Here is a 26,942-nt window from a genome sequence, read left to right as displayed (position 1 = left end):
GAGATCACTGTCACTTCTGAGTTGCTGAAAGAAATATGAGAGGGTAAAGGTATTGACAAATAGCTCAAACTGTGCTTGTGAAATCAGGTGTGATAAATTATAGGTATAAGAAGTTGTTTCAAAAGTACCCAAAAACTGTTTTTGCATTATTGATGCCAATCAGCATGTCAGGCTGAGCCTCAGAAAATTTCAAGCTTAAAGTTTCTGTTAGTTTGTGGTTCAGCTGAATGAGGTCCAGCACAAAAAGTAAAATATTCAACAAACATAATTTTCTTCCTTCAAAAAGCTGACTGCGGAGCTGATAGCAGGTTTGATTTGGTGTGTTGTGAGTATCTAGAAAAATAGATACAGCGCACACAGCAAAAAAGTTCACAGATCCCTTTCCTCTGCTCAGATATATTCTTATCAGACCTCAATGAATGTAACATCTTCTCTGACTTAATGTGTTGCCTCCGAAGTGCCAGAATAGTTTGTGTTTCAGAGATTGGTTTCTTAGTAAATGCAAGATTTTTCCATGTATTTACTAAAAAATTCCCACTAGAAGAAGTGTCCTTCACATCTCATGGCTTGGTGGGCCTCATCCCTCCCTCTTCCCTTCCTTCTTCAGACTGATCATTTATCTTATTAGGGAAAAACAGCATATGTGATTATTTCTGGTTGTTATGCAGCAGGGGAAATCATCCAGTCTCTTCCCCCTGGCCTGCATTCCCAGGGAACCACCAATTACTGAGTCTGAGTTTTAACCGCTCCTCATAAATCAACGCTATTAAAATCATTAAACAATGATGTAATTTCAATCCAAAGTATAGCTTTATTGCATTTGATTATTAATAATTGTATCAAAATGATCATTTTCTTTTAAGTATTTTAATGGGCTTTTTTTAATATCTGCATCCAGCTGCACTTTATCACTCAATTTATCTCCTTTGCATGTCTTCAAACTCATATCTGCTGACTCAATGGACACTTACTGTGCCAGTGAAGAGCCTTGTGAAGAGCAATGTAGTTATGGAAGTGGGGCCGGATTCTGCTTCTCTTAGTGGCAGCACAACTGTCAGCTCAAAGCTTTCTCTGCAGAATCTGCCTGACTAATGACGATGGAATGGCCAGAAAAAAGCGCAGCTGGGGCTGCCATTGGGATGGAAGCCCTGAGGGTAGAAAACTCATCTTTTGGCAGAGCATATTTGACATGGGAGATATTAAGAGAAAAACAGCCTGTATTCCCATTACACCTTTTCAAAGTTAAACTGCACCTTGATCAATTCTGACTGAATTTCCTTCTCAGGATATTCTTCTCAAAATTATTCTTCACTTTTTTTCCTTTGTCAAAGCAGAATCTACTCTTCTCTTTAATATACTAACCACAGAGATATATTAATTTGTTATGGAAGCCGTGTGTCAAGTTTAAGATATTTCTAATAAGAATGGAATCTAAGTCTTTTAGCACTAAATCTGCCTTATAGTCTCAAATGTCAAATGTAATTGTAAAAAGATGCTCTAATGCTTGCCAGTGCATGTATATATGTCAATATATATATCAATTTATGATTATGAAGTTTTGTTTCCAATTTCTGTAAATTCTGTAAATAAATTTCCAATACGTATTTCTGTTCTTTTCTCCAATTGATCCTATTTGTATGCATATTTTAGTAAAAGAGATTCTAAAGAAATTTAAGAAAAACATAATGTCAAGTACACAAAAAATAGCTTCTATCTAGATGTTAGTAATAGGACATTATAAATGGTTGTTTGTTTTTTTTTTTTCTATTTCCTAGCTAGAATGTTAAAGGTGGTTAGTATGAAATCTTCTGTTTTCTTCCATCCACATAATTATTATTCTGTAGCTGGCTCTGCATAACTTGATTATGTTATGTTCTCAGGGCTGTTGCTGGAGTTGATGGAGACCCTGATTTAGTTCATATGGAAATCCAGGACCCCAGTGGAGGTATGCAAATGGAAATGTTATCAATTGATACTCTAGTGTATAACCATTTCTCTTTGTTTTAGAGAGTACTTTTTGGATTGTTTTTAAAACTAGTCAGAAGAGAAATCGTGCAAGTCAGATTCTTTCTCTGTTTATCTGTAGTCAGCAAAGCTGTCCTGTTATATAAAAATATAGTATAATTTAAAATTTACTTGTTTTCTGCTCTGAGATGAATTGATGTCAAGATGCTATGCTCCATTGAAAATGTCCATTAATAGTGTAATTTATTCTGGCAGTTAAACATTGAATGTTTTTTCCTGATTCGCAAATAAAACTGGCAATGCAATGTTAGTGCTGGGTAAGTGTCTGTTAAAGTGAATCGTTGCATATGTCAGTCCTACTGCACTAACCACCATCTCCGAGAATTTCCTCGTCCAGTATACTTTGAGACTTCAAAGAGGAAATAAACAAAAAAGCAGGTTGGCATTCAGGATGTGCTGTACTAGTCACCATGATTCCAAAAGCTTGTATAGTTTCTCATTACAAATTTTACTCTTGAAAGATAATTTAAGTCCTTGAATCAGATCATCTAAGTTCCTGTGCAGTCTCAAAAATGAGTTGTAAAGAACACACAGTTTGACTTTCCCTGACCCAGTAGCTTTTCTTCATTTCAGCCCTATTAAAAAAATCAATTACCATCTTAAAATCTGTATGACAAAGTTTCTAAGTCTTTTAGCAGTGAGATTTCTGAGACTTGGTGAGCCCTATACAGCTCCATCAATTGCTCTGTTTAGTGACAGTGTAAGAATATTCTTCAGGAGTTGGATGGGAAGAATTTTTTTTATTTAATAGAAACAGCAGAAAAAGAAAAACTCTCATGAAATATCTCTTGGCTGAATTCTCAAAAAGACTATGTGCACTTATGGTCAGTACAAACATTGCCATTGATTTTAGTGGAAGCAGCATCTTTGTACTGTCTGTCTGATGAAGAACTATAATACTTGTCATGTGAATTATGAATAGCTGCAAGACTTTTCTATGGCCCGTTGCTGTGCTTGCTCAAATATCCTTGTGGTGATGATTTGGACATAAGCAAGAGAACTTGGATTAACTCTAACTGCCTCTTAAACAGATCCAGATTTTAAAACAAATATTTGTATCTAGTATATTGGTTGGGCCTTTTTTAATTAAAAGTCATAAAAGTGTGGAATGCATTTCCTATCACACTGCAAAAGGAATGAAGGATGCGCATGGGGTGCATTATTTGCTCTTTCATACTGTATCTGGAGTGTGGGGAGAATTAGTGCTCTGGACACAGGATTGTATAGATATCAGTTTTCTCACTGCACTTGGAAAAGTCACTCAAGTACTTTGTGCTCAAAAGCTTGTGAGGAAGGGTGAGCTGTACAAGGACCTGAATCCAAGAGAAGGTCTTTGGGCCACAGTTGGTGTAAAATACGATTATCATCTCTCTGATAAGAGCAGATTGCATCAAAGATGCAGCGATGCTGTTCTAACAGCCCAGGCAGAGAGGATGTTCCTTGCCCATTGCTAACAGGAGAGGAAGAGAGAGGCCATAGCCTCCACTGATATAAATCAGTCCAGGGTTTTCAGCAAGGTATTAACTCTGAATATATAAGTCCTGCCCCAACGGAGCAGTTCCAATAGTGTGTTAATAGTGTGTCTTAACTTTCCTACAGAGCTTTGAAAATAGCCTTTAAAATTCTGCACGCTGTCTATTAAATGGAGTCAGATTCTCTTCTTGCTCATCACGATTTTATACTGGGGTTGATTTATTGATTTCAGTTATGTTGTGTCGGCCTGCCATTTCTCCAAGTGAATAACTCGGCTCTGTGCATAGGTTAAGTGAGAAAAGAGGCTCCTTCTATTATCCCCACCCATGAATGTCTCATTCATCTAACCCCTAATCTCTCTGGACCCGCAGAATTTGGATAATAACAGGCTGCCTCCCGGGAATGATCTGAACTGTAAGCAGTTAATATATTCTCAGTACATTGGAGATTGAAAAACTCTTGTATGAGGGTTTAATATAATAATTTTACAACTAACTCACCTGGCAAAGGCAGTGCTTTTCCTACATGAATAACATTTTATACTGCTTGCTTCTTTTTCCCTTGATAGCCCTGCCATATGTTTCTGTCTCTCTTCCCTCAGGTTATCGCTACATCACTTGCCAGATTCAGAATTGTTCTGATAAGGCAATGACAGTCCAGTTTGCTGGTGGCACTGATCGGGATTCCCTGACTGTGCAGGATGACTACATATTTCTTCAGGTACTGCCACTTTCTGGAGAGTCAGCCCATTTTCAAATTTAAAACTAAAATTTTAAGCAGTGTAGCAACACTGTAGTTTAGGAGCATTGAGAAACCTGTTCCAGAGTATGAATGATGATTTATGAATTTTTACATGGAACAAAGCATTCCTTTATCAGTCAGAAAAACCAATGTATCTTTAATTTGTGCAACCTGTTGCCTATTTATATGGTTGATTTTGATTTATCACTGACCTAGTTTTAACTATATGAAAATTTTCAAGTGGATTTTGTGGTTCGAAGTTACTTTTTATAAATACTTTTGCATGTTAGGCAAAATGCAACTCTTGTTCTTATGCATACAACCTCTTCTGGGTCCTTTCCAGTACCTCTATAGCACATAAAAGTTCTCTAAAAAGAGCATCCAAGGAAAGCCACTGACACAGTACTGGTGCAGCTTCTCCTCTGAAGAGGTTTTGCCAGGAGGGAACTTGTATGGCTGTGCTTAGGAAGCGTAAGGGTGAAATGGCTATAGCTGGGGAGCTTGGAGTAACTTGGAATAGAATCATTTAGGTTGGAAAAGACCCTTAAGATCATCAAGTCCAACCGTAAACATAATGCTGCCAAGTCTACCACTAAACCACGTCCCTAAGTGCGACGTCTACAACTTGTGATGGTCCAAATTATGTTGGGGTTATTTCATTCCCAAACTACAAGACCTGTGTGCAGAAACCTGGGCTGGAACTCCGTCAGCCTTATGGCACCAGCACAGCTCAGGCACACTTGAAAATTGCATTTTATGTGCTTGGGACTGGGTGTGATTTGAATGTCAGAGCTGCAAACTTCTCAAAAAATAGTTATGTCCTCCCTGTTTTTTAAGATTTTACTAGGGAAGTTGCTTGTACTTTGTAGCAGTGGTTGGCTATCATTTTTCCCTTACTTTGATATGATTTGCTTTTTGCAAGGCTTGTCTATTTATTGACCTTTGTAGGAAAGCAATATCGTGGCAAGGATAGGTCTCCCCACCACTGCCTTGGTGTACATCAGATTGGCTTCTTTGCAGCTTTCGTCCCTTGTGGCTGTTTCTTCCAAAAGGATTTGTAAATTAATAGAGACACAAAAGATCTGTCCTCCTCTTGTTTGGCACAGCGGTTTCAAGGGCCTGCATGGCTTAGAACATTAGCACCATAAAGAAACAGCAAAATGGATTTGGGAGAGAACTTTTGAATTCAAGTAGGCATTTTTCAGCTCAGGTCTAGAACTCATGGCACTTGTTGTGCTCAAAGGTATTATTATGTGTGGCTCCCCCCAGGCACACTCTAAAATCCATTTCACGGTGTGTAGACGGTGAGAAGTGCTTCTCACCACGTGAACTTCCAGACTGCTGTGCTCAGCAAAACACTGGCTGCTTCCACTTCAAGCATTTTGTTTTGCTGGACATTGTGTATAAATGCCTCTTGAGCTGTTGTTATTCTATCTCGTGCCAGTCATGGGCAGACACAAAATGGAAATGCAACCTGGAAACGTACACACAAAATAATAGACAGTTGCTGCTAGCAAAATGATGCTATTGGTAACGTAGTCTCTGTAGATTTGAGAGATGTCAATGCCAGTAGATGAGATGTGCATGTATTCCACATAAAGGGGAAATATCTCCAGTCTTTTCTTTTCAGACTTACCTGCAGTAAATCACAGTATGTAATATAAATCTCTCTTATTGCTACATTGGTTTACAGTTAGCCATATCTATATTACTGGAGGATAGAAGATAACTCTGGGTTCCTATAGTCACATCTGAAGTGCAGCCAGCCCTGAGGTGTGGTGCAGGACGCTACTCACCACACAGCAGCTGCACATCTGAGAAACAGCATACTTTTGAAACCACGTGGAAATTCTTTTATCACAAGACTGAAATATTGCTATATAAGTTACAATATTGCTATGTAAGTTAGAATCAGATCAGGGACTCCTCTTAATATCACAGTAATATCTGTCAGAAAGAAGATGGGACAAAATTATCTGTGCAAAAAGAGAGGAGAGTTTGAGACTCTCTTATTGCCCCTGGCATCACTCACATCCCCTGAGCTATGCAGCTGTGAATCAGTGTTGCAAGTCTGCACTGCTAATCCTGGCCCAAATCACAGACTTACCATCTTAGAGTGATAGCTCAACCCCATTTCTTTAGTATGTCTATATCCACGAAGATCGGGAGCTTTCTAACACTCATTTCTTTTCCAGTTTGCACTGACAGTCAATTTCAGAGGTGATTTTAGTAGGAGGATTGAAGTTTCAACACTTTTTAAGCATAGACCAGCCTTTAATGTCAGTGAGGCTTGACACAACTAGCTGCTTCAACTCCAGTTCTCTGCTGCCTTGCATCATCTTCAGTCATTTAAAATGAGTGACATGAAAAAAATGCATAATGAACAAGAAGGCTATGAAAAGATGGATAAGACTGCTAATTAACACTAATTAAATAAGCAGTGAGGTTTTTGGTTTAATCCAGCATTTAACAAATCACATTCCTAAAGGGCATCTCATTCTTTCTACCACAAAAAAAGGAATTTGGTTTAAAGAAAGAATGAAAATGATTACAATATTAAATACATTGATGTCTTTAAAATATTCAGGCAGGTGGACCTGCTGTCATGCATCAACTCTATTTTTACCAAGCCAAGGCAACTTTGCATGCGTCAGGATAGGCTGTCTTCCAAATCAGGTTCCCTTTTTAAAGACAAAAGTTGAGGAGAAAAGGAGTGAGATTGTGGTAGGATTTTAAATGGATTTTAAAGTCAAAGAAAGAAGATGAGTCTGTCTGTGCTTCTGTTCCACAATCTGATTTGTCGTGGACAACCAGAGAAAAATTCTGGACATTTCATTTCACTTCTTCCATTTTCTTTTTTGACCAGTCCATTCCTGCAAAGCAGCCACCCTTTATAAACTTATTGAAAACGACTGAATAGCCATTACCTAACTTATCTTCTGGAGGGAAAAAAAAGGTGGAAAAAATGTAAAATATTGTTTACCAAAGGCTAAAACCTTTGTTAATCTCATCTGATGGTGCTCAAGAGGCTTTGTTGGAAACGTGCCGATTTAATATACCAGGACAGATTTTGGTGTTATGTTTCTGACTAGAAAAACCTAGGGAAGCTGTTAGTTGAGCATTTTCATCAATGTTTATTTAAAATCTTCCTTTTGGTACTTTGGAATAATATTTGCATTGGGTTTTTTTGTGAAAAAGGTAAAAGTCTCAAAATGACCACTGTATCTGCTATTACAAAGAGGAGAAAGGGGCTACTGGGTAATAGTCATACAACGGTATTCCTTTCAGTGTGCATTTCTGTTGGCTTTCTTTAGTGAAAATCTTCATAAGCCCCCAAGTATTTTACATAAAACCTAATCTGTCTTCAGTTCCACACATGCAGGCAGTTGAAACATGTGGCTTACCTCTCTATTTAAGCATATAATTGTGTCTTCAGGACATATCGCTGACTTTCAAACTGATCGACCAATGGATTCAGAATTGCATCATTATCCTCCATGTGGCATGTCAGCATCTTGCACTGGGAAATGTTTTATCCTGTATAGAAAATATTAGTCAAATATAGCAAACGCTTTACATAATGATAGCATGATTTATTTAGCCTTTATTGCTCTGCTTTGTATAGCACTGTTGGAGTACTGCTTGCCCTTGAGGTACCTGGTGTTCATGGCCAGTGTACCTCCTCCCTGCCTCTTACCTGGAGGGTGCTGCAGCCTGGGTTTCTATGAAAGGGCGGAAATGTGGGAGGCCAATGGGTACAGAGATATCAATAAGGACTGGGGACAGGGAGATGCTGAAATCTCAGGTATCACCCAAGACAGCTGAAATGGCAAAAGAGGGAATTAAATCACTTTTTTTTCTTCCTAAAGAGGGGGAGATCAAAAGAGTTTGAGTCTATTTGGAGTCCGTTTTGTCACAACTTTTGATTTATTCTTTTAGGAGTACACTCTGCAAATTAATCACGTGCAATAAAAGTAATAGCTATGTATTTCAGTTGCAAGTTAAAAAGAAAAAAAAAGTCTTCTCTTTCAGACTCTAGATTTAACATAAACTATCACAGAGCTCTGTTTTTCTTTTGTATAGACAACATCAGCAAATCGGACCAAGTATTATGTGTCTTACCGTCGCAATGGCTTTGTACAGATGAAGTTGCCAAAATACGCATTGCCAAAAGTAAGTATACACATTTTTCTTTCTATTTATATATTTGTCATCTTCTCTTTCTACCTAAACTAGTTTTGTTCTTTTCTCTTTGAAACCTCATTATTCTGAGATCACAATTTCTCTTTGTAAGGATTTCTGAATCCCATTTGTGGTATATTCTTACTCTACTGTTTCTATTTTTATTCTAGGTATGTAGTAGCTCATAAACCAAAGAAGGCAAGAACATACAATAGCTTATTTGTCATCAGTTACCAAAACAGTTTTTGAGCTTTGCTTCCATGAAGCAGTGCTACACACCCAATGGCAATGTAATGATACTGAGCGAGTGTTCTTTCAAGAATCAATTCTAGTTTAATTCTACATGGTGCTTTCTGGTATAAGCATGAATAGTAATATAAGAGAATTTTACCAGTTGATCGTGCTCTATTTCATTAAAAAATCCCAATATGACCTTTAATTACTTAACAGAATGGCAAGGCTTGTTGAGAGGTTCCTTCAATCTAGCATATTTTTATAGTGACAGGGTTTCTATATTTGCATAGTAAATTAGCAATAAAGCGTAGGCAGATATTTACATATGGTCTAACTGATGCAATTGAATTTTTGTGCTGCACTTAATGTGTTTCATAACTTTATGTATAGTTAGAAGGCTTCTACAATCCTGAAGAAAAATGACTTGAAGGTTTTAAAGACCCGGCTGAATAAATCCCCGAGTAACCTGGTCTGGCCTCACAGCTCACCCTGCTCCTAGCAGGAGGTGCGTCTAGAGACCTCCTGAGGTTCCTGCCTTTTCATGTGATTCTATGTGATTCTGTCACTTACTTAATAGAGAACTAAGACATGTTATTTTTGCATGTCTTGAAATGCACAGGTTTAATTCACTGCTCATCTAATGAAGGACAGTGGAGTACAATGTATTTCTTTCTTTTGTTGTTATTGTTCTAAAGCAAAGAATGTGTTTAATGTTGTTTTTTCATGTTTGATTTTTTTTTCCCCCCAATCTAAGTGGTGGTCTGTAGTCTTCTAGTCTTAAATATACAACATATTAACAAAACCCTCAGATCAAATCCTCAGATATTATTTGGGATATGCTCCCAGTAGCACTATGGAAATAGCTATTTATTTATTATGACCTTCAATGTAGCCTTTATGTTTCTTGGGGAAATTCGTAATTAGGAAAACAACAGGAGAATATTGAGTTCTAAATGTTAAAACATGCCAGATGTGCCCACCCTGAGGGACTGCAGCCCTTGGGCAGTTCCATGGAGCTTTCCTCGGCAGAAAAACCAGTTTAGTAAGTCCTCCCCGGTCATTTATTTCTACTACTCTTCTGCAGTCCACTATGACCTGTGTTGTGTTTGCAGGACCACACTATAAACAAGGTCAGTGCAGCAATCTCATTGAAAAATAACACTGAAAAAAGTATAATTTGTTTTTCAAAAAGGCAGATCAAGAGGCAACTTGATTGTAGTGAAGAAGCCTCCTCATGGGGAGAAAATACAGAGTCTCAAAAGTGCTTTAGTAGAGAAAGACCCAGCATAGCTGGGAGCTGAATCCAGACGCATTCAAATTAGAAACTGAGTTCAACTTCTTAATGGTGTTGGTGGTTATGTATTTGAAAAAGTGCTAAGGAAAGTGACAGATATTCTAGGTTTTGAAGTTTTCAAATCATAACTGAGTGCCTTTTTGGGAGATGTGCTCTAACCATATAGAAGTTATTTGCTCCTCCTGCATTTCATAAAATATGCAGAAATAATTGTTGGAAATTCTCTGGTTGGAAAGATAGCAGAGAGCAAACTAAGGGATCTAACCATCACTTTTAGCCTTAAAATCCATTAATCTGCAAAGAGTACTTAGTTTACTGGGCATATGCTCTTATTGAGTGCATTTCTGACATACTCAAAAAATGTCTGTCATACCTCAGTAGTATTTCTGTCATATATAGTCTGGATTGTTTGAAATAGTGCTGCATGCTGAATTCTTTGTCTTGGAAAATATGGGTTTTGTTTATTTGTCTTGGGTTTTTTGTTGTTTGTGTTTTGTTTGTTTGGTTTTTTTTTTTCCTTGCTAAGCAGATTAACTCCAGGCTTGACTGAATAAATAAATTAGAAGTTAATGGTTTCATTTTGGATAGAGTCAATAGCAAGCTAGGAACAGGATGACTATGTCATTTGGAAAAGGATGTTTTTGTGTTCTTCCTAGTTCAGGCAGTACCCAATGAGTGGAACGAAATAAACTGTATCTCCTTAGCATTTTGATGATGCCTGCAAGAGAAGTTTCTTGGGTGTCTGCACACAACAGAGCTGAAAATTTCACTAAGAGGGCCTGGAAGCCAGACATCCATTAGAACAGTGGCGAATATGAGAGATTTTAACTTCTTCTGTAAAAGATACTTTTTTTTTTTTTTTTTAAGTGATTTGGTACCTTCACATTACAGCAGAAATTTTAGATACTAAAGTAAATAAGAACAGAGATCTGAAATTTTTCATCAGACTGTATTTCAGTAAGAATCATCAGAGTGCAGTAGAAACGTATCTTCCAATCCAGTTTGAACAGAAGGGAAAAGGTTCATATAAACAAATTACTGATGAACTTTGCAAAGAAGCAGGATATCAGCAAAGACACTGGCACATTAGGAGTACATCTAGAACAAGTGACTGTGGAGTTGCTACTTTTATGGTGGTACGAGATAAACAGAATGAAAGAATTTACAGCTAATTTGTTTTTTAAGTTCCATTAAAAACAATAGCTTTTGAAAGAACCAAGTTGCAGGATTTTTTTACGTATTAGATCCTGCCTAATCAGGAGATTAAGTGGGTCTGAAATAGGCTATATTTCATTTTTCTCAAAAGAATTGAATGAGGCTTCAAAAAAATCTCTTTCCAAGTGGTCTCTGTAAAGTGATTCATTTCACTGGCCAGAGTTTTTGAGCAGTTATTGTGTACAGGGAAGGAAAACTGTAGCCGAATCAGAAGATAATATGGGCTGGTCAAGGATATGACTAACAACATTAGGAGAGCTGTGCTAGAAGACCAAGCTCCGGCCTCAGGGAATAGTGCTGGGCTTTTCAGATATTATTCTTTTGCAGCACAGATGTGTTTCACGGTGGTTTTATATACGAAGATAGAATGAACGTTGTCAGACTGAGTAATTACAAAATGTTATTGATGTCTTGTTTTCCTTTTGATATGAAGAGGTTGAAAATCTGGAAAAAAATGATTCAGTTGTTTTGTATTGTTTGTATTTGCATTTGTGTCTGTACTTGTCCAAATGTACCCCCAAAGAGAAACCTAGAAAAGGATAAATGTTTGTCTTTGGACATATCTCAAGGCCTCCTTACTTGTGAATCAAAGGCTGCTAAAAGCAGCTTCCAGCCAAGCTTTACATGTGCTAAGTTTCTAGGCTTCAGCTCCACAGTGCCACTTACATCACCTTTTTGTAACATGTCATAGCTCTGTATAGGTACAGAGAGCAGAGCCATTGGGGGCCATCTAATGAACAGAATTCAGATTATTTTTTTTTTTTAGCTTTTTTGCCTGCTGTTGAGAGATATTTTTATTTTTATTGGTGTGTTTGATACTGACACTACATTGAATCACACAGCTGTCTCCTGCATTTGACAGGAGGCAAGTGCTGGCTGCTGCCAGGCAGAGCGGTAGCAAAGGTTGGTGAGACCATATTAAAGGCTGCCTATATGCTCCCTGAAACAGAAGAGAAATTGTTTTAAAACTGAATTGGCTTTTATACTATGTTCCATTTTACCAAGATTGCTTGTTCTCTGCTGCTAAAGCTAGATCAGGAGTGAGTAAGTAGTAGGAAATGAATGCCAAAATCAAGCCAAGAGCAGCAAGATTGCGTTTGTGTCATGAGATGGCTGGCTAGGCATGCAGGTGTGTTCCAGGGATATCTAGTGAGATCCAGGGAGATCCACTAATCCCCTTTGGACTGGTTTCAGCCTGGAGCAGGGGTTCAGCCACCGCTGCTGAGAAAACAGGTTTGCCAAGGGGCGCAGGCTGCAGCTCCATCCAGAGGGTCATCACACTTGTATTGCGTAAAAGTTCCTGCAGCTCTGATTGTCCTTGCCCAGAGAAGTGTGGTGTGGAGAGGGAGTGCGTCGGGTTCTGGTCCTTATTTGGGACTTCAAGTCATGCTTTAATGTGACTAAACAATAAAACTGGGAACTAGCTCATTCTGACAGTTCAAGCAAAAAAAAATTGTTAACAAAATTGCTGACCAAACCAAGGAATCTGCTACAAATCATGGTAGTTTTACTGTTGCAATTTGCAAGAATTTAATTATTCTGAGTCCCCTTCCCACCTCTGGTAAATAAAATCCATTAATAATGATCTCCTTTTATGAACTGATACAAGGCATTCATTGGGTCTGCATTTGTTCATGCCAGCTACAAAATCTTAATAACGTGAGAGCTCTGTTGTCTGTTATATGCTACTTCAATTCAGAAAGTTTAGTTCTGAAAAGATATGGTGTGGGAAAAGCTTCTTTCATCTATTTTGATCTCTGTATGTCTTTTCAATCTTGTGAAATAGGCAATAACATAAAATTCTTCAGGTAACCAAGATAAAAGACGGTACAGAGGAAAATAAACAAAAATAAAAGAAGAAAAAAAATCAAATTATTGCCTTAGAAATAAGTTAAAGTCTTTAATGTATTCATGGTAATATGAATCTCCTATACATGTCTTTTATCAACTCCATATATTCTTTTTATTTGATTATCCCCTAGTGCCCTTCTGAGGGGCTCAAAACAGGCCCACCTCTTCCTTGCCTCAGTCTGAGATATACATCACTGTTTTAACCACAGGTTTTCTTCCAAACTTGTCTGTATCATCCAATAACAGATATAACACTGTCAAGAGTAAAATATTTTGAGCAGTTTTACACTTTCTCCCTTAATAGCCATCAATCTTTTGAAGTATGTATCTCTATCAAGCTCACTCTTACCATAACTTTATCAAGGATGCCTTAAATGGGTCCATTCATTAACAGTAGAAATGGCAGGAAAGATTCCTGCAGCCCTTTTGTCAGCAGACAAAGTTCTCTTGAGGTGTGATGGTTGGATTATGAAGTACTGAGGCTATGTGAACGCATTTAGCAAGGCTCTTAGTCTCCCAAGAATCGTTTCTCCGCTTGGGTAGCCCCTTTGCCACCTCTGTCGTCCATCACTCGGGAAGGCTTAGGCTGAGGTTGTTGCTCTGTGCGAGGCAGAAGAACAGTTTGCAGCTGCAGCAGGATGACTTCTCCATCCTTCTGAAAGTCCATTGGAGTGGCTTTTGAACAAAGAATAAAGGGAAACAAAATACAAATATAGGTAGCAGTGGCATTTGATGCAGTAGAAGTATTCCCTTCCCGGGAGGTGTCACAGCACTAGCCAGTGAACCTGAGCTGTAGCAGCTGTCTGGCTTCCCTGATTGTACAAATCCATCTGAGATGGATTCAAGGAACTCTTCTTTTCTTCACAGCGTTACTTATTATTGATTTCTCTCCTTGCACCGTTTTACGCGGCCAGGCAAGGAAGATTAGGGAGATTATCTTTGGGATATGTGCCATCCAGTTAACCTTGATTGTACTTAAGAGATTACAGGGGTATAAATGTGGTGCAACTGGAGGTCAAGGCTGAGACTACACAGCCTTGAGTGCTTACATCTGTTGTGCTTCTGATACATTTACTCGTCGTGATTCTCTGTTTAATTTATCACTTGCTTCAGGTTAACGTATTGCCCAACCACAGCATTGAAAGATTGCAGAGGGGCAAAATTCTGACATTGGACTGAAAATTGTAAGATTTGAAAACCAGGAATTTTGAGGTTCTTTTTATTTTGCCTTATTGACTAAAGCACCACAGTCCGGCCGGTGTAGCATTATACTGGCTATGCTGAACCTTGCCTACAGTGTTTTCACTTAATAATATTTCCTACGTCATCAGCACATTTTACTACACAAAGGAGCAGTGGCTTGCTGTACAATCCTTGTCATCTTTTATATCCTTCTGTCTTCAGGGTGTAATTGTATTTATTTGTGTCACAGGGTTTCTTATCACAATTAGTAAAATAGTGAACCGTATTGAGCATTTCTTGAATATAAAATTCTATAAAGTATTAGCAGACTTATAGGCTAATGAGTTACTAAACGTAGATGGTATGGGGCTGTATACAGTGAAAACAATGCATTTCTCTTCCTTTCCTCCTCTAAACCTCTTGCCTTCCTCCCTGCTATCCTCAGCTCCCCCAAAACCCAACTCTTTTAATTGTTTAATGCTTTTGGGCTTCTTGACTGATTTTTGATTTGGTGTTCATTCAGCCTTCTGTGAAAACAGACTCAACTGCATTAAAAGCAGATAATTTTGGAAAAATGTTAGACTGATCATGTTGGTATCTTGGTGTTAAAAGTAAAAAAAAAATCTCAAGCAGTGTGGATGTTTTTAAGAAGTAATATTTGATCGTTACTCTGTACTTGCTGGAAGAGTTCTTGGCTGCTTGCTCTCCATTGCATGGCTGAGCATGCACAGTTCTTTCAACGTCACGCACGCACCCTCAGACTCGTTTATTTTGTTTAATAGACCAGGTCTGTCCATGTGATATGAAGTTTCTTTGAAGTGGTGCTCATATTTTGGCACAATTTGGCCTTCCGTGCCTGTCTAATTATTTCTAGTAACACTTTGAAACTGTTTTTGTATTTATTTGAACAATTGTGTTCTGTGCTACTGATGTAAGGTACAAACATGGCGGCTTGCAAGTCCCTGAGAGAGCAGGAGCGGTATGACCTCTCACTGGATGTCTTGTTTAATCACACCAGTTTTTAATATGTAGTCTTTGATCACTTTCGGGATTCATTTAACATTTTTGTAGAAAAGTAATTCTAACTCAACAGATTTCCAGCTGCCCTTAATTCTAATTCCATGATCATGTTGAAATTCATATTTGCACCTTAGCAAACAGAACAGAGAAATCTCATGGAGTTCTAGAGGTTAAAAAAAGGAGTTTTGGACAATACAGCTAGTAGCATCTCAGAACTCTACAAAAGCTTACAACCTAAGAAGATGAGATAAAGTAAATGGAGAATACTGGTATTTGGGAATCACAGTCTATTGCTGATACAAATTGCTATTGGTGAGCTTTGCAAAAACAAAACAGAGAGAGAGAAGTGAGAATGGTGAGAGCATGGATGCTTTGGTTGGCAAGACATGGAACAGAGCAGACATGGCAGACTGGACAAAGAAGTAAAGTAGTAGAGATGAGAGAAAGGATGTCCATGGAGGAATGAGCATGCCACAGAGGAGACAACATGGTGGCTATGGCAAATCTGGAAAAAGATTCTGCCTTGGAACACCTGCAAGTGCGCAGACTCTCTCATTTGAGCGTGAAAATGAAAGGAAAGCACAAGCTCAAATACTGAATGTATGCAAAAAAAGCAGCCTGGAGATAAACAAAAATCTGAGTAGTGACAATAAGGAATGTCCCAAATCCTGATGATCTCTAACATCAGTAAAGATCTTTATAAATGGATTTAAATAAATCGTGTGTGAATAGCATAATTACTGAAGAATTAGATGATCAGCGGGTCTTTAAGCAGCATGCAGAATGTAGAGAGAGAAAGCAGGAGGTCCAGCAAGAAGGCAATTGCAGTAGTCCAAGCATGAAATCATCAAAGAATAAATGCTTTCCTTATAGGATCTGCTGAGATTACAGCCTAAGGTAGTATCTGAGGCCATGAATTACATAAAGCAATAAAAACTTGCATTCCCTCAATCAAGATAGTTCTTCTTTCTCTGATGTTCTTGCTAGTTAACTCTTTAGTGACAGGAAGTTCTGTCTAGCAATATTTGCTGGCATCCCATCTTCATGTGCTTGTCATCTGTTAAACAGTGGGTAGCTGGGCTGAAGGGTTGGACTTGGCACACTGAAGACCCAGCCTCTGTATTTGTCAATCAATTTCTTCTTCCTCTTTTTAAATTCAGCTTCCCAGGATAGAAATAGTACAAGACTGACATGACACCTTAGCTTTGTTTTAGCTAGATTTTCAGCAGTCTGTGTCATCCAGGACTTTAAAAGATAAATTTAAGAATTGGGCATGAAATTTGCAGTTTCCCTTACTTTGTCAATTAATTTTCTCAGAGGATTATATCATGACTCTGCAGAAAGTGTTGTGCAGGATTATTGCAAGGCAGTGTAACTGAAGGACTGGTTTGCTTCTTGAGGGAAAAGAAACAACTGTGAAAGGAAAATAGTGGTAAGGCTGAACTGGGAATCTGAAAGTGTAAATTCTGAATGGAAGGAAGAAAATTCAAGGGAGCGGAAGGGCGATTTCACTTCCTAAAACCAGGATCTGTTAAGTTCTTGCCTCAGAAAAAATTGGCATCCAGCAGTCCAAGCACACAAACCTCTTTCTTAGTAACAGTCGCTGCCAAGAGAAAAGTAAACTCTCATTTGTTGCAGTAAAATCCTCCAGTCCAACCCCTCTTTCTTTCACCAGATCCCTCCAGTCTGCCCAAAATTAATCTTCCTGTCCGTCTGCACCACACGTTTTGGCTCTTTGTGTGCTGCTTCTGCTGGCTCAGCAGCTCCTACCCCATCCTGAGACAGGAGAACCACAACTGTGCCCATCCTCCCAGCTCTCGCCTCTGTCACCATGGGCCACCCGTACAGCCACTGCCACCCACCAGCGCTTGGGCAAGGGAAGTGCCTTACCTACAGTCACTGGAGTTTTGTGTTTGTTTATGGCACTGTATAAGCATTTTATTATAATAATGTAGATGATAATTTTCCTGAAAGTTCCTGGTATCACAGGAGAGTAAGGGTTTTCTAGAGGTTTTCATGTGAAAAAAAGAGCTGTTTTGTTACTCCTTGCTTCACTCCCTGCTTTGCTTCCATCCTTACTTAATGGATAATCATGGGAGCTTTTCTCATACTGCAAAAGAAAAGGTGAATTCAGAATTAGATGTGATGTAATGTGGGCTACCCAGCCATATACTTAAGGCAGGAGATGAAGCGTTCTGTACATGTAAGAGGTTTTTTAAAGAACCTGTTGGGATCAGTTGCTGTATTTTGCTGGCATTTCTGTCGGAACAGTTACTATTTCATACTCAGATGGAAAGAATTAAGCTTCTGGCAGACTGTCTACTTCTGAGTAATTTTTGAGTACAAGAGAAAAGAGATCTATTAATAGGATGCTAAACAAATATCTTCTTTAGTGTACACAGTTCAACAAGAAAGTCTTTGAAAACAGCATTGAGCTGTCATTGATAGGAAACTTCACTTAGGTTCTTTTCTGTTGAGATGTGTCAGATATGTAAGAATACTTTAAATTTAACTAAATTTTTAGTTATTTAATAGTGATCTTTTGTTCATATTAAAAATCTTTCCACTGTAGTGATTTTATTTTTATTAATGTCTTTTTTTGAATCTAAGTGCCTCAACTTCATCATGCATGTTTCCTAAAGCGTGACTGCTATGCTTTGCCAAGTATTCAGCGTTTCTCAGTGTTACTCACATTTTCTTCAGTCTTAACTGGATTCTTACAGAATTTGTTTTATTTCTCTCTCAGAGTTCTACAAAGTTGTTTTCTTGATATATAAATTTTTTAAGCCAATCTTCCCCAAACTCATATTCTCTTGACATTTTGGTAGCTTTATTTCATATTCACTCCATTGCCTCAGCTATTTTTCCAGTAATAAGGTGACCAGAACTGTATACAGTTTCTCAGTTAAGTACTAAGGTCATAAAGAGTTTACAAGCTTTCAATCTCCGTGGCTAGATGTCATTTCATATGTAGCCCGAACATCTGCCTTTATGCTGCCATACCCTATTGCAAGCTCATGTCCTTTTCTTCTGTTTGCTAAGCTTAGTTCAGTGTCGCTAGTTCCTGATTTATTTCTTCTGTTTAATATTAGTGTTAAATTATTTTCCCCGGCTGTGCATTTTTTGTCTGAGAAGTTTGGAGTGAAGAAGCTGGGAAAACTGAAAGCAAGCTGTTGCAATATCCATGCCTGAAATTCTTGAGAAATGAATGCAAGATGTTGACTCTCATGTTATTACTGTTGAATATTTAAGTGGATCTGTCTACAAAGATAGATATATTAGCTTTTTGTACTATAATATACACGAGCTGTGTGCATGATATGTACTACTTCCTATGTGTAACTGCTGTAAATTATATCTGATCCTCTTTGTGCTATGTTATGCTTTACCCTGGACAAAATAGTTCTTAGTTCTCTAGGTAGCTGAGGATTATTTTTTAGATTAGCTTTGTTTATGTTGTTTCAGTCTTTCACTGACGCTCATCCAGATCTTGGAAAATAATTTACTTTTTTTTTCCCCTTTCCTTTTTTTCCTTCTTTTCAAGAACTCATTTCCCATAAAAGTCAAAGCAGATCACAGCTTTTGCACATTCTTCGCTACGCTGGTTTGCACTCTGATAACCTGTAGCCAGAAGGCTGTGACTGACCACCTCAGAGTGGTGGGATACAGTATGTTGATTAGTATTAGTAGAACTTTAAGATTCATTCCTCCTCACCCCCTCATTCAATGCTCCTGGCAAACTTACTGTTTGTAAAATAGAAATGATGGGAAAATTAGTCATTTGGTATCTTGTTTTTCTACAGGATTTACAGATTATCAGTACAGATGAAAACCAGGTGTTTGTGGCTGTTCAGGAGTGGTACCAGACAGACACGTACAACCTGTACCAGTCTGACCCGCAAGGTGTTTACTACTCTATCCTGCTGGAGAACGTCCGGAGCACAAAGCAGCCAGAGGAGAATGTCCTGATAGATATTCTGGAGGTAGGTCTTTATCTCTTCCAATGTGTGTAGTCTGGGTAGAGTTTTTTGTTTTGGTTTTTTTTTTTTTATTTTTTATTTTGAATGAGTGTAATTAGTTTTACATTAATATATTTTCACAGTTATCTTTAATGTAAAAAGACTAGGATTTCTTTCTTATTGATTCTATTCTTTTCTTTCTTATTGGTACTACTTATATGTTTCCCTCTTGCCCTGCTAATGTGCTGTGTGCTCTAAGAACTAGATTATTGGTATAGGTTTCCATGGATGTGCAAAACCAGAATTGGCTGAGGTTTTTTCTTTTTTAAGATAGTAAAAAGTGAAGCTGGCAGCACAATTTATTATTGAAGTAAGAGGTTATGCAGCTGCCTACGTACAGCTTTTTTGTTCTAGGTCACTCAGTGATACACTTACTGACTTAGAGCAGGACATCTTTTAGCCAGTAGGGTCTTAAATAGTAATCCTATGAGCATTGTGCCTAGGTTGTGTCAGCTCTGACAAGTGAAGAACCGACAAAATTAGATGTTGGACAGCAAATCCACTTGCTTTCAGTAGGTGTCTTGTGCCAACAGCATTTGCTATGAAACAAACTCTCCTGTAAACAAATCTATCTTGGATTTTAATATCAGTGCACTTGGCAAAAGAAAAGACTGAAGAATGTAGCGGTTTGGAAGAGTAGCACAAGCTGTTACCAATTTTGTTCCTGTTGATGATGACATTTAAATGTAAAAAGGCATACATTTGCTCTGGTTCTGTTCTTTCTTGTAGCATGGAGCACTGGCCATTATCAGGATATTAAACTGATGACCTTTGCTCTAACACAGTTTGGCCACTGTAACTCTCTAATCTGCCTGGTGTTAGTTTAAAAAAAAAAAATCTTTATAAGTGCACCAGACTTCTCTGGAAAAGATTTGTAGTAATTCAGAGTACAAGTCATACGCTTACAGAGCTCTTAAATGGCTGTAAGTAGACTCTTCTCAGTGGGGGAAAATGATAGTAGTTTTTCCTCCTGATCTTCTCCATCTTTGTTTAGCTTTTCTTTCCAAATGGCTGTAGTAAAAAAAAAAGGTGTATCATTACCCATGGTTATTTTCTAGAGTCTACCTTTTTAGAAATGAGGCTTCTTAATGAATGAAGCTATACATGTGTGTAGCCCAGTTCCCACAGGGGGATTTATTGAAAGCATTAGTTTGCAGCTCTTTGCTTCTGGTCACTCCTGCGGAATGCAAAGCTAGAAGGGAGTCGAGTGCAATCTCCTCTCCCTGTGTCACCTGTAGCATGTCATTTCAAATAAGTTGTACAGAGATGCCACCCCTGGCTGTCCTTTTGTCTGCAAGAGTTATTTACTTATTTCAGTTTCACTGATGATTTCAAAATTTCACAATGTTACTGAGGGCATATTTGATAATGTGCAAGAGAGAGATCCTAGATTATTGCGGGTGCTGGATTGATTTGTAGGGTTGCATTAAAAAAAATGTGCACATGATGAAGAGTAATTGAAAGACAATACACATGGAACCATACAATTTAATGTTTTAGAGCTGTTTTTGGAATAGGCTTGCATTATAAGAGAACACTTTTATTTGCTTACAGCCTACAGCTTCCAGACAGCTTGTATGATAAATAATTAGTGTTCATCTTCTTTACTAGAATGTGATCAAGTACTCATATCTACAAGTAATGTGTGGATTATTTACACAGTACAAAATAGCTACTAAATATAACATACATTGCAGTCCTTGAGGATGGTGTTATTTTTGGTCTAGTCTGGGTTTTCTCTCTGAGCATTTTAATGCAAGTATCCCATCTTGGGAAGAGGAATCTTCAGTGCAACACAGAGACAGTCCTTAATGGTTGACGATTTCTCTTTCCACCAGTGCATAATCCTCCTTAAAATTTGAACTATTCATCTTTGTTATCTTCTGCTGACCTCACTTCATCTTTTACTTGTACATCTGCTATAAAATCTTTTATAGGTTTCTACCTGCTGCATTCATTTTCTTTTACATACTTTATCTTTTTTTTTGTTCTGTATTTCTTTTCATACTGCATGTGTGAAAGGGGAATAATTCCCAAATACTAGTTCAAAGAAGGAAAGAAAAAGAAAGGTAAAGTATTAAGTGACCATCCAAAAGGAGCATGTCCTTCAAATTTGTGACTGTACAAAAGAAGCATGTCCTTGAAATTGTATCAAGTGCTGCCAGTGTGAACCAGTCACGAATTTGACATAGGCATATTTGAAAAACGGGCATACTAATGTAATACTTCTAGATTGGATCTTATTATGACTCCTCATATGGGTAGGAGCTACACAAATTGCAGTACACATTCTTCATCCTTTTTTCCCCAAACAACAAATTGTGTATATTTAAATTTTAATCACAAACTTCTATAGATGTATTTTTTGTATTTCAGTAACTGCTGCTAATAAATACTGTGGGGCCATCTGAACAGAGCTTCTTACTGCCAAGTAGTATAGAATATTGTTTGCCTGTAAAATCAGTAATGTAACAGTGCAGCAATTAGTATGTCACAGAATACATAGTCATAGCAGAAAACTTGTTCAGGAAATAGGTTTATAAGGTACAAAGTGCTTTTCTAAGAGTACTGGGGAACTGCTAACTCCTGAACCCTTTGTAAAATAGGTGCTCTGAGAACTAATCCAAAAGTCTAAAGAAAATCAAAAGAAAGGTACTTTTGAATTTCCTTGTGTTCATCTGCCTTGGGTCGCTACTGGACTGCTCATCAGAGTAACTGAACACTCCACAATGTTGAAATGTCTTCTTTTCCATAGCACCTTATTATTAATATGAATCTTTTCCCTTCTTGGTAGAAAGATACCAATCTCCCAATTTTAGATTAGGGAACTGAGTCAAGGAGTAGAAAGTACAGAAGAATTTGGGTGCCTCAGCATCACCATTGAATCCAGATGGTAGATTGGACATACAGGATTTACAGTATTTATAGAAATAAATAGTCAGGCATGTATTTACATAGGTCACAGGACAAATAGAAAATGCTACAGAGAGGGTAGGGTGTTTTAAAGCTGCCATTTTTTATATTAGTTTTTATTTTTTAGGCTAATGCACCACTCCAAACATCATGCTTCTGAACTGGCTCTGAAGATAGATGCCTGAAACTTATTTCAAGCAGGGTTTATGCCTCTCATTCAACACAGAACTGCTGAAGCGGTGGTCAGCTTTTATCTTGTTTTAGAGCAGCAATGAGAGAAGTTAGCCGAGACACTGGAAAAATGTTTTCATAATCTTTCTGATAGACTTAAACACTTATGTCCCATATTCTAGAGAGGAGAGGATAGGTTACCTTAGCATTTGGTTAGGTTAGAGATGGGAGTGGGACTGGAGAAAAATTTTAGCCTGACTCCCATTGCGTGATTATATGGAATGATTAAATATTCATTAAACAAGAATAAGAGAAAGAGAGAGAGAGGGGGCGGAAACAAAAATATTCATGATGCAGCACTGTTTTTGCCATCCACAAATGAAGAGGGAAACCTCAGTTGCAGTCCCTGTTCTAATTATTGTTTAAATATTTAATATGGTGCTCACTGGAAGAAAGATATGCACAGAAATTGAACCCCAAGTCTGCCTTCCCAAGTAAATGTTTGAACTGCCAGACTTTTCAGTTGTATTCATGGCTGTGCTGTCTCTGGAAGATAGAATATGTAATAAAGCCCCAGCAAGATGAAAGTGCTTTGAAAGGAAAGAAAGCAGGTTCCTAGTTTCTTCTCTCCCCTTCCTTTTCCCACCTGCACTGCAAAATAGTTGACTTTTATACTATGTTTGACTTGGAGGTGATTCTCAGCTTCCAGCATCCTGGACAAGTAAGCCAACCACACATGCATGGAGTTTAAGGAAGAAGGAAGTCATGAGAGAGTGGGGTATTAAATTGTCTATACAGAATTTGGTTATCTCAATGTAAATATATTTCCAAGTTCTAGGCTGTTACCATAACCAGCAGTGCATTCTTATTCTCTGTAGATTTGGGTCAGGTCCTTAGAAAAAAGCATATATTTATAAACAATAGGTATGAAATCTGTAGCCTGCTGGAAGGGGTGCCTTCTCTTCACCCTAAAAGCAGACTTTTGTTAAATGAATGTCAAAGGGAGTTCATAACTGGTAGCTGGAAAAAAAGGAAAGAGTAGGTGTTTCAGATACAAAATAAACAGAAAGTCCAGGAATGAATCATGTCAGCAAGACGCAAATATTCCTGATCATGCAAAGAGCTGGCTATCTTGTGCATTTAGCTGTAATGAATGCTTCAGTTTTTTTAAATGTCAGCACATAAGCAGATTAGAGAGTCGTACTATGCTGGAAATGGTGTATGAGTTGATATACATTTTCAAGAATTTTTCAAAAATTCAAGAAGCCTCATAAATAATTGCAAGTGAAATAAAAGCACTCTTAAGGAAACCTTCAAATTTAATACAAGATCTTATCTCATGCCGTTGGGCGGAATATTAACACATAACATAAATGTTAGGGCTAGAACTAAACGTATTATGGTGCGATTACTGTTGGGTTGCTTCTAAAAATTATCCCCATTAACTTTGATACTCTGAGTTGTAATAATTTTCTAATACAGATTGTTTTGAAATAATATAACTAAGTTTGCCCAAGAGAAGAGAGAGGCTGTAAATTTTTGTTTCTTTTTCCACAGAGGTTAAACAGGTGAAGGGGAGGCTAAATGTGTGGAGGTAGGCTGGGTGTGGAAGCATTTCAGATGCTTGAGAGGTTGAGTCAGTCCTCACTGTTTCTTCCCCGGATGATCTGTCTCCATTTATTTCCTACAAAAGGCAATTGTGCTTCCTAATTCAGTGTTATTTTAAAGGGTAGTATATTGTATTTTGTTGTTGTAACCTATTTGTGTACTATTTATATGATGTGGGTCACATGACTTCAGTGTAAAAGTCAGGTTGCTGTTATGAATTGCTTACAACATTTGCAGAATAATATTTTAGAGATGTCCACATTAAAAAAAAAAAAATACGGTGCTGTAATTTTAACAGTAGTGTGCAGTAAGGGCATGCTATTGTAATTTTTGTGTTTTGCTGTATAAACTACATGTAATTTGATTACCCTTCTGTCACTGAGAGAACTGTATATCCTTTTTAAACACATCTAGAAGTACAAATCAGTAATTATCCTCCCCTTTCCCCTTTCTTCCTTTCCCTCTTATGCTTTTGCCTTTTTTTTTTGTTTTTTTGTTTTTTTTTTTTAAGGTATCAGTCGCTTTCCTAGTGGAGAAACTACCTGAGGTACACTGTTCAGAGCCACAAAAGAGCAGCTAATCAGGGATAAACCTTGTTGAGAAAAATGTGTATGTGCTGGTCATTAACCCTGTCTCTGGTATGCTTCAGGTCAGAGGTGTAAAAGGAGTCTTTTTGGCCAACCAGAAAATTGATGGGAAAGTTACAACTCTGATAACCTACAACAAAGGCCGTGACTGGGATTTTCTAAACCCTCCAGACATTGATATGAATGGCAAACCAACAAACTGCAAACCTGTAAGTGATTCTTTTTAGCCTATCCTTTCTCTAAAGTGGACAAGAACTATTTTTATGGTAGGATGTGCAGTAGTTCCAACAGCCCAAGAGCTTTGCGCTAGGTTTACCAGCAAAACTACTAGGGAAATCTAGTTGCATTACAAGAGCAGTGGTTTCACAAGCTTGTCATCTTGTAGAGTGCGTAGTCATGACTCTCTGTTGCACTGCATTTCTTATTGTAGAGCTTACTTTGACACAAAGAGGACATTTTCTTTCTTGTGTGTCAACCACACAACCCAGTTCAGAATAATCATGACAACAGTCATTTGTGTCTGGGTGTAAGGGGCACATCATCGGTCACATAGAGCTTACTAATACCTTTTCTCTTTCCATCTTTCAGATTTTTGTTTCATCTTAAACCAAGGTAACCCTTGGTTCCTTGTTCAAGGGAACTCTTGACAGGTGCTTGGAAATAAACACCACAGTTAACTGCATGAAAATGTCCTTTCTTTTTGTAAGATGATGTTATTTTCGTTTATTCAGATGTCCCAGCTACCCATAATATTTTGTTATTTGCGAGGCTGTACTGAAAACCTTGTATTTTTCTCACTGACTCTCTGCTCCTGGGGACTCCAGCCTGTGCAAAATAAATGCTTTTAATCCTGCCACTGCCAGCGATTTGATCCCTCTCCATGTAACAGAGATGGAGGGCTGGAGCTGCGGGCTCCTTTTTGAAGAGTTTAAGATTGTGCTCTACGTTTCGAGCCTGCAGGGCCTGATCTGGAGCTCTCTGAGACAAGTGGAGGGATGGCAGTGGCAGCAGCTCCCAGGCAGTGCTGGCAGCCTGCTCCTGGTAAAGCTCCTGGTCAGATTGCTGTGAGCAATATGACCTTTGAGTACCACTGCACAAAGAGCAAGAAGCAGTAAGTTGCTTAGCAAGGAGAGATGATCAGATGTGTCCAAAAGTCATTATGCTATTTTTCATACCACTTTTTTCCTAAAAAAGACACTTGAGTACAAACAGTTGTTTTTAATCATCATTTTACCAGTTACATGAGACCAAAAAACATGCAATACTTGTTGCTGTTAGTTATAAGTTTAAGCAATTGTTCTGTCACAAGGGTTTTTTATACCATAATTTCATCCTGACTTTTTTGAATGTGGAAATCTTTTTGCTGAGACAGTAGCAGACTACACAGACATCACCAGAGATTCTTCCTAGTTAGATAGCTAAGGTTAGTATTTCAGACTGAATTTTGACTGCACGCAAAACAGCCATTCTCTTTCTCTACAAAGACATACATTGCTGAAGCTGCTCTCTGACTGGGCTTTCATTATTGTAGGAGCATAACTGTTACCTGTTGTTTGGATTTTTTTTAAAACCTGTTGTCTTCTTCCCCCCAAGCCTGATTGCTACCTTCACCTCCATCTCCGCTGGGCAGACAATCCCTATGTGTCAGGAACAGTCCATACGAAGGACACTGCACCAGGGCTCATAATGGGGGCAGGTAAATGCATAAAATCATTTTTTAAGACCTGTAATGTGGCAGCAGTTCTTTTTGTAGATCTAGTCTTTTGTTTTATAACAATAGCATGCTAGAAACATTGCCAATATAAGGCTTTCCCTGCAGAATACCCTTTATGGGACCTCTTGATCAAACAAATTCATAAAAGTTAATTGAAGTCCCAGAGCTGTCTTCTAGGACAGATACATAACAGAATACATTATGCTTTTTTGTGCTGTGTAATATCTCCTTCCCCATTAGTGCGGTGTGGAGGAGTGGCGGTGGCCAGGACTTGTGCTGCATTCTTTTTCTCTAGAAGTGAGGTGTAGGGCCTCCAGCATCATGAATAGCCCAGCAAATCCAATAAACTGTTGTAAGCAGTGGCCAAGCCTTTGTTCTTTATGCTTAGATACAGATAATTTGTCTTGTAATTTTTATTAATTCCCTTTTTGCCTAAAGAGAGATGAAGTGAAAGAGGCAAATGTGTCTCTGTGTTGGGAACAGTGCTGGTTGTGGCTTCTCCATTATAACATATGTATGGAGCCATGCTACTGTGAAGTGGCATTAAATAAAAAAAATTTCATTGCAGTGTTGACTACTCATCAAGAAAAATATTCACATAACTGTTTTACTTTGTATCCTTGTGATTCACCTATTAATTTAATTTTTTGTTTCTTTGTTTCAAAATTATTGAAATGTTAACTGTTCTAAGAGCTTTTTTAAATTGCATTTTT

General features: G+C 38.0%; 1 protein-coding gene across 7 annotated transcripts in view; it reads left to right on the top strand.

Annotated features, from left to right (window-relative positions):
- The window catches only part of SORCS2 (sortilin related VPS10 domain containing receptor 2), a 579,951-nt gene that overhangs the window by 476,681 nt on the left and 76,328 nt on the right, over window positions 1-26,942 (top strand). For all 7 annotated transcript variants that reach the window (XM_087736562.1, XM_087736564.1, XM_087736567.1 and 4 more), the window contains exons 6-11: window positions 1,881-1,945; window positions 4,100-4,218; window positions 8,323-8,412; window positions 19,021-19,200; window positions 24,578-24,724; window positions 26,109-26,211. In XM_087736562.1, the coding sequence (XP_087592688.1) occupies window positions 1,881-1,945; window positions 4,100-4,218; window positions 8,323-8,412; window positions 19,021-19,200; window positions 24,578-24,724; window positions 26,109-26,211 (704 nt within the window). The remainder of the gene's footprint in view (window positions 1-1,880; window positions 1,946-4,099; window positions 4,219-8,322; window positions 8,413-19,020; window positions 19,201-24,577; window positions 24,725-26,108; window positions 26,212-26,942) is intronic.

Source organism: Nipponia nippon, unplaced genomic scaffold (assembly GCF_047370975.1).
Source record: "Nipponia nippon isolate SJK-2023a ecotype South Korea unplaced genomic scaffold, ASM4737097v1 scaffold_6, whole genome shotgun sequence".
NCBI lineage: Eukaryota > Metazoa > Chordata > Aves > Pelecaniformes > Threskiornithidae > Nipponia > Nipponia nippon.
This window is presented reverse-complemented; position numbering and strand designations above follow the sequence as displayed.